At 40.4% G+C, this 7,550-nt stretch overlaps 2 protein-coding genes across 2 annotated transcripts; one reads left to right on the top strand and one right to left on the bottom strand.

Annotated features, from left to right (window-relative positions):
• The first annotated feature begins 150 nt into the window (after positions 1–150).
• LOC140762671 (ferredoxin--NADP reductase, leaf isozyme, chloroplastic-like) lies at positions 151–2,470 on the top strand. The gene is made up of 9 exons (XM_073100565.1): positions 151–386; positions 476–716; positions 825–958; positions 1,047–1,125; positions 1,253–1,344; positions 1,432–1,509; positions 1,713–1,775; positions 1,883–2,117; positions 2,210–2,470. Exons 1-9 carry the CDS (start codon positions 270–272, stop codon positions 2,275–2,277), a joined length of 1,107 nt encoding a protein of 368 aa, XP_072956666.1. The 5' UTR covers positions 151–269; the 3' UTR covers positions 2,278–2,470.
• Positions 2,471–2,873: 403 nt separating this feature from the next.
• Positions 2,874–6,315, bottom strand: LOC140762670 (probable protein phosphatase 2C 25). Its single transcript, XM_073100564.1, has 4 exons — positions 5,731–6,315; positions 4,536–4,900; positions 3,419–3,655; positions 2,874–3,309 (listed from the first exon to the last, which is right to left on the bottom strand). Exons 1-4 carry the CDS (start codon positions 6,023–6,025, stop codon positions 3,058–3,060), a joined length of 1,149 nt encoding a protein of 382 aa, XP_072956665.1. The 5' UTR covers positions 6,026–6,315; the 3' UTR covers positions 2,874–3,057.
• Between the last annotated feature and the right edge of the window lie 1,235 nt (positions 6,316–7,550).

A 7,550-nucleotide genomic window follows, 5' to 3' on the forward strand; every position in this document is an offset into this window, starting at 1 on the left:
AAAAGAAAGGAATTAAAACTAAGGGGGAAAATAAAATCCAAAGATTCCATAAAGGGCCGTGATCCACATATTACTCCAAAGTCTACGACCCACCTCACTAAAATCTCACCCCCCTCTGTGATCCTCGTCCAAGTATACAACGACCACTTCATCCCCATCACCACTCTCCTCCACTCATCCAAAATCCTCACCAATCCTTTCCTACCTTTTTCCTCACCACCTCCCCTTCCACACCTCTTCTGCTCCCTTTCATCTCTCCTCCTCCAAAGATGGCTTCAGCCGCCGCCGTGACTGCCGCTGTCTCCCTCCCTTCCTCCAAGTCCTCCTCCCATGGCATCCCCACCACCACAACTCTCCTATCCTCATCCTCCTCCTCTTTCCACAAGGTAAGCTTCCATTTCGAACAGAACACACGCCATCTATAGCTACAAATAATCAAATAAATGGGTCTTCTTTGTTTCTTTCTCGTGCGCAGACATGCTTGCTTTATCCCAGGAGCATATCCATAGTTACAAATGCAAGAGTTGTGCCCATAAGAGCCCAAGTGACCACAGTCCCAGCCAAGGTGCAGAAGGTGTCAAAGAAGCAGGATGAAGGAGTGGTCACAAACAAGTACAGGCCCAAGGAGCCATACATTGGTAGATGCCTCCTTAACACCAAGATCACCGGCGACGACGCACCCGGAGAGACGTGGCACATGGTCTTCAGCACAGAGGGTATTCTACTTCTTTTCTATCACTTGAGAGTGTTGGTTGATGGATTTGGATTGATATCTATCTAAAGATTGTCTTCTTTCTTTCTTTCTTTCTTTTTTATTTTGGCAGGGGAGGTTCCATACAGAGAGGGGCAGTCCATTGGCGTGATACCAGATGGGATTGATAAGAATGGGAAGCCTCACAAGTTGAGATTATACTCCATCGCCAGTAGCGCTCTTGGAGACTTTGGTGATTCCAAAACCGTGAGTTGGATCTTTACCCTGTTTTCTATACGTCTTGACCTTTTCGGATTCTCTTATACATAAGCATGGGCGGCATATGTTTCTGTAGGTTTCTCTCTGTGTAAAGCGACTTGTTTATACCAATGATCAAGGGGAGGTAGTCAAAGGAGTCTGCTCAAATTTCTTGTGTAAGGAATTCAACTGATTTACTTCTCTGAGTTGACCAAGTTCGTTCCCAATCATGCTCAAAATCCTATGCATGTGTGAAGCTTTTCTTTTTTTTAATACTTTTCTTGTTCTGTCTTTGTTCTCCAGGCGACTTGAAGCCTGGTTCTGATGTCAAGATTACAGGCCCAGTTGGGAAAGAAATGCTTATGCCAAAAGATCCTAATGCGACTATCATTATGGTAAGCATGATCCCCAATGTTTTGTTTTGCCAAAAGATTCTACTAGTAAATATTGGAAAGCTCACTGCCATTGTTTGGTCCTTGCAGCTTGCGACAGGAACTGGAATTGCTCCTTTCAGGTCATTCTTGTGGAAAATGTTCTTTGAGAAGCATGAGGACTACAAGGTAACTGCCTTTTGACATGCCACTGTTATGTTCAATCCCATTGATGAAGGATGCTTGAGTTTATATTATTATTAGCTCCCTAGTGGCGATTAAGTGTACAATTGTCATTTCACTTGCCTACCTCAGTATTTTCTTCTCTCTGTCTTGCTCTGCTATAAGTTATCGATCCGTAAGCAAGCTTGGCTGTTGAAATTCTTATGCAGTTCAATGGACTCGCATGGCTCTTCTTGGGAGTACCTACAAGCAGCTCTTTGCTCTACAAAGAAGTGGGTGTATTATAATTTCCTATAGGATTCTTGACAAATGAAAGTACAAACTTTTGTTGCTATTACATCTTTATCTTAAGTAAACTTGGGTGTATTGTGACCATCAGGAGTTTGAGAAGATGAAGGAGAAGGCACCAGAAAACTTCCGGCTAGACTTCGCCGTGAGCAGAGAGCAAGCTAACGCCAAGGGGGAGAAGATGTACATCCAGACTCGCATGGCCGAGTATGCTGAGGAGCTGTGGGAGCTACTCAAGAAGGACAACACCTATGTATATATGTGTGGGTTGAAGGGAATGGAGAAGGGTATTGATGACATTATGTTGTCTTTGGCAGCCAAAGATGGTAAGATACTTTATTTTTGCTATTGAATATAGAGTGTAGTTTCGTATAAATATCTTGAACATTGATACGGAGCACTTATGCTACAATCACAGGTATTGACTGGATGACTTACAAGAAGGAACTCAAGAAAGGAGAACAATGGAATGTGGAAGTATACTGATTCTTCCAATATTGTGTTAAATTGTATATCTCTTGTCCAGGGAGATCAGCATTCTGAAGTATATTGCTACTCTTTATGTAGATAGGTAATCTTTTCTTTCCTGCTTGAGATTTCCATCCTGCAATACAGTTATCTACAGTCCGATCCTAAGTTTTTATCAAGAGAAATAATATATGAATTGTAATGCCAATAATATCTTGCAATTAATTCTCAGTAGGTTTGTGGGTAATGAACTTTTCGTATTAGGAATTATGGCCAACAAACAGAACAAGAAGTTCTTCCCCTGATCATTTAGGTTTGGATAAACCAGAAGGTTGGGCGAACCTGTTAAAGAGAATGTAATACTAAGACATCTCCAGTTTTCGAGAACAGGATCCAACCATATCCATCATATGTTAATGAAAAAAATATATCCATCTAGCGTCACCTCCACCATTTTCAAGCACTAACACATTAAACTAGAGAGAGTAGCTCGATTTTAGCATGCAGCGTGCCGAAAACACACCATGGGAGGAAAAAGAATGTTAGAGCATTTACTCATCCAGACAAGTAAGGAACTTAGAAATAGAAAGAAACTTAGAACAAAGATTTAACTCTTGAAGAATAAGACCGACAATGCATATTAGAGAGTACGGAAATTGAAAATTACAGAAGCAAAACATGGAACAGAGAAGAAAAAGAGCAGCCAAATTTTGAATCAAGAAGACTACAAAAGGCAGGGAAATGTGAAAACTGGGTGAAATTAAAATATAATGTAACATCAGATACTGGTGTAACATGCTATATAATACCATCTAACACTGAAAACTTGGAGGGCCCAACTGAATCGATAAAACCACGCACTGATAGTCCTGGAATAGAAGCATTTCTCTCCTGCAGTAATTCGTGATCGATGTAGACGACAACAACTGTAATGTCATCATGGAAGAAGCGACGGAGTCCCTTCTCCACCTGCTTGAGATCTGCATACCTCATTTCCCTCTTCCGTGCGGCTTCTTGCAGAGCTGTTCTGACCAGTCTCCTTGCAATTCCCTATTGTGAACATAAAAAAGGTCCGGTTAGGTATAACAAAATTATGAGGGGAGTTGATTAGATGGATTATTAAGAAAAGAAAAACAGGGAGATGGAAGGTTAGGCGTACTGCTCTTGGGTAATTATGAACAATTTCAACTGCTTCTTGATTTGTCATGTGCTCCCACAGCCCATCAGTAGCAAATATCACAAACTTATCTTGTGGACGAAGCACATGTGTGTATACGGATGGCTCCGCTGTAAGGACAGGCCGGCGAAGAGGTCCAGGGAGCTGAAAACGAGGCACAGATGGACCTATAGAGAATTCTGGCCTCTTCAAGTATGCATCACCTATTGTCCTTGAAACCTGAGCATGAATCAAAACTGGGGTGTTTACATAAAGGAATTTCAGTATTTAAAAATATCCAAGGAAACTACTGGAAAATTACACAGATGTTTCCTGCTTCCACTGATATGATATGAAACAGTAATCAACTCGTTCTACATGTACACAGGCAAAAGGAAGGATTGACATTCCTCACAATAACAGTTCAAGTGACAGCTACCAATCTAAAGTATATACAGAACTAGTCTTCTCTCCAGAAAACAATAAAATGCACAGTTCTACATAGATTCCTCTGATGCCCTCTCCATCCTCTTATGCACTCTCCTAGCTTACGGATGACTTTCATATGATGCTGGAAATGATGCATTCAGTTTGTATGCTTTCAATACCAATTCATGCATTTCTCATGCCAGAGTATGCTAACAAGGTACAGGTAAGGAGGAAAAATCAAGCACCTGTATTCTGTGCCCACCTCCGACGTGAATTTGCAAGGTACAAATTGCACTGCCCATTTAAATTGCACTGCGCATTATTAGCATGTAATAGCACAAGTACAGGAAGTATATTCGATCTAATAACTCCTATTTTTAAAGGCTTTTATGAATGTCAAATTAAAGTGCTTGACGAGAAAAGGATACATTATTATTAGTTTAAGCATGCCTGCAAATTTTATCATTAGTGGATAGGCAGTGTTATCATCCAAAATTTATAATTATGTCTCAATTACTAGCTAAAATTTGAAAATATTAATGGAATAACAATTTCAAGCATCCACATTTGAAATTGCACAAAACAGAATACAAAAGAAAAGGACCTATACATATTCACCAACTAAATGGACTTAGGGAACAATCTAAGAGTTCAGGTGTACAACACAAGCACAAGCATAAGGATGGCTCACCTGAATAATTCCTTTGATACGCCACACCCCATGCTTAAGAACCACAATATGTGAATCATCAGGATGAAGAGATCTAAGTTCTTGCCTCACTTCCTCCAAACTTGCATTATGATCTCTTGTTAGTTGCTCAGCAACGATTTTGTCTGACCTACCTAAGCAACCGATAACAGCTCGTGAATCTCCAAGGTTAGCTACAAATAATGTTCCTCTCCATATAACACCAACCAAACAGCAAGATCCAATTGCAGCAATTAAAGGTTTTATTTGATGCACTCTCCGAACATGTGCCAGGAAACCGTCCTCAGTTGAAGAAAAAGCATTTCTAACAACATCCTCAGAAATCATTCCACTTTCTTGAACATGCCCTGTGCAGTGGAAGAACATCAGATACGGAAGACAGAATATTGGATAGTAAAGGAGCAATGTAATGGTAAAGAGATTCAGTTTGCTGGCATAACTTGATATACAATGAAAATGAGAAATCAGCAAAGATTGCTTTTGTGTGCAACCAGACATAAATAAAACTTAACAAACAACTCCTATTTCATTTTGCAGAAAAAGCTCTTACACTAAAAAGTAATTTCTATTCTGATACCAAATTCAAGCTAGGAACTCCATTTCCAAACAACATAATAGATAGGCCTACCTGAAACGTAAAAGTGTTGCTTAAGAGGATTCCAGTACCAACCTTTAACACCTTAAATCATTCATATCTTATTTTTGTAACAGCCGTTATAACTATGCCGATCCACTTTAAATTTGTAATCTCACTGCTTCTTCCAGATCATAACATCCTCTCTGACATAGTTGTAACTTAGAAGCTATAAAATAGCCAAGAATTCGTTATCATGGCAACCACCCATACAGCACCGCAAGTAGTCTAAATAGCCAAGAATTCGTTATCACGGCAACCACCCATACAGCACCGCAAGTAGTCTGATAGGTCATGGTGGACAAACCAAATGGCCGCACAGATTGCCTAAAGTAGACATGATTAATAAATGTTCTCCTCCAATTCAACTATTCAATATCTCTTGATAATAAGAGAAAAGTCAAAAGCAATATTTATCTAAACTGCTGCGAATTCCAACAACCATGACGACAAAAGATGAACAAACAAAAACCAAGATTACTGGCAGCATACTAATAAAACACAGCAAGGAACGGATATCACATCCACATCAAGAACACTTACTGACGAGGTGTTGGAAGAGGTGGTCGCAGATAAATCGTGATGCGTCAGCCCCGCCGTGCCCATCGTAAACCCCGACGAAGGTGGCCGAGGTCCCGGTTTCGACTTGGCTGTGGTCCTCGATGACCTCGTTGGCCTGCACCACCGCGAACGAGTATTCCCCCGCCGCGTGCCGCTCGATGTCCCGCGACCACAGCAGCGCGTCGCCGCCGCCCTCGTCCTCATCCTTGCTCATACGCGCGTACCTCCGGACCGGGCCCCAACACGCCGACACAGTCCTCCCCAGCCATGAGAACATCCCTCATTTCCTCTTCAAAGAAACCCTAGGTTTCTTCTCCTCCCGGATCAAGCCGGAACGCCCCCACCTGCCCACCACCCTATCCGGACCTCCCGATGGCGCAAAAGTAGCAAGATTTCCCGGGGTAATCACAATTCCGCGAATAATTCGAGGTCACGCGATCAAATTATAAGGTTAGGGTTTCGATCGAAGAGCGAAGAGAGCTCTTTTGGGAGTTTCTCGGAGGAGCGAAAGGCAGTGGTTTCGGTAAAGGGAGCGGAGGAAATGTAGGGGAAGGGAAGGGCAAAGTGGGAAAAGAGGTAAGAAGCAAATAGGAGTCGATATATTTATAGAGTTGGAAAGTATCAGTAAATGCCAATGTAGTTGGCTAAATATACGATACTGCCACCAAGCTAAAAGCGAAAAGCGATAAAGGAAAAAGGTTAAAAAGGGCAAAAGTGCATATCGTGACAAGGGAGGTCGAGCTCAAAAGACCGTGACTAATTACGAGGGTTTGACTTCGACTCTTTTAATGTGAATTATGTGACATTAACCCTCAAAAAGTATTTACTTACATAAAATTATATACAATCCCCCCTTAAAATTTATGTAATATTTTTATTTTTATTTTTCTTTTTTTTAAAAAAAAAAACTCTTGGATTTCAAAAATACATATCCTTGCTCTTGAAAACAGTTTTTATTTTTATTTTTTCAAATTTATATAAGTAAAAAAAAAATACCTATTTTTTAAAAATAAAAAATAGAATAAAAAGGTGGAAGGGATTAGGGATCAGATAGATGAGTAGCTAGTGCTTGGATCAGTCAGCCGTTGAGAGCATTCAGAACCTGTGATCCTCCTTACCCATAAGAAATAAAGCCTTGGGGGAGGAGGGTCTATTTCAGAAGTGGCAAAGGGTCAAGAGGGGTAGGAGTTTGGTGCTATTAATGCAAACAAGGAGACGAGCAGCCATGAGAAGGACTCTAAAATTATTTATTATTAATATATGCCCCCCCCTTTTTTTTTGGGATTAATATTGATCTCATGCTAAGCAACCATCTTAAAGCTTCATGGCTTTCATCTTGCTTGTGTGGATGCAAATTAATAACATGGGGGGAATAAAGAGACTTTTTTTTTTTTTTTTTTGTTTCATGGCTTCTATGTTTCCTCATCATGCCGTATACTTTGACCGGCAGACCAGGATGGATCATTCGCCATGATTTCCGTGAATTCAGGAATTCTTATTTTAATCATTAAAAGAAAAATGGAAGTATTTGAGTAGAAGAAATTAAAATGTGTATTATTTGCATCATTTCTTCATATGGAGAAAGGATACTTAGGGGTTGCTAGATTAAGGATGTGCCAATTAACTTTAAAGGGTAAATGGGTGGCTTAGAAACCAAACGGGTTGACCTTTTTATCATAACCTTTCGCCTTTCCCAGCAGCCACAATTGTCTTGTCGAAAACTTTTTCATTTATAGTAGACAGTACTACGATATTTCATCCCAAAAATTTAAAAAAAAAGTACTACGATAAGTGAGCAAAAC

The sequence above is a fragment of the Typha angustifolia genome, chromosome 7 (assembly GCF_048772165.1).
Source record: "Typha angustifolia cultivar Huaian chromosome 7, ASM4877216v1, whole genome shotgun sequence".
Lineage (NCBI taxonomy): Eukaryota > Viridiplantae > Streptophyta > Magnoliopsida > Poales > Typhaceae > Typha > Typha angustifolia.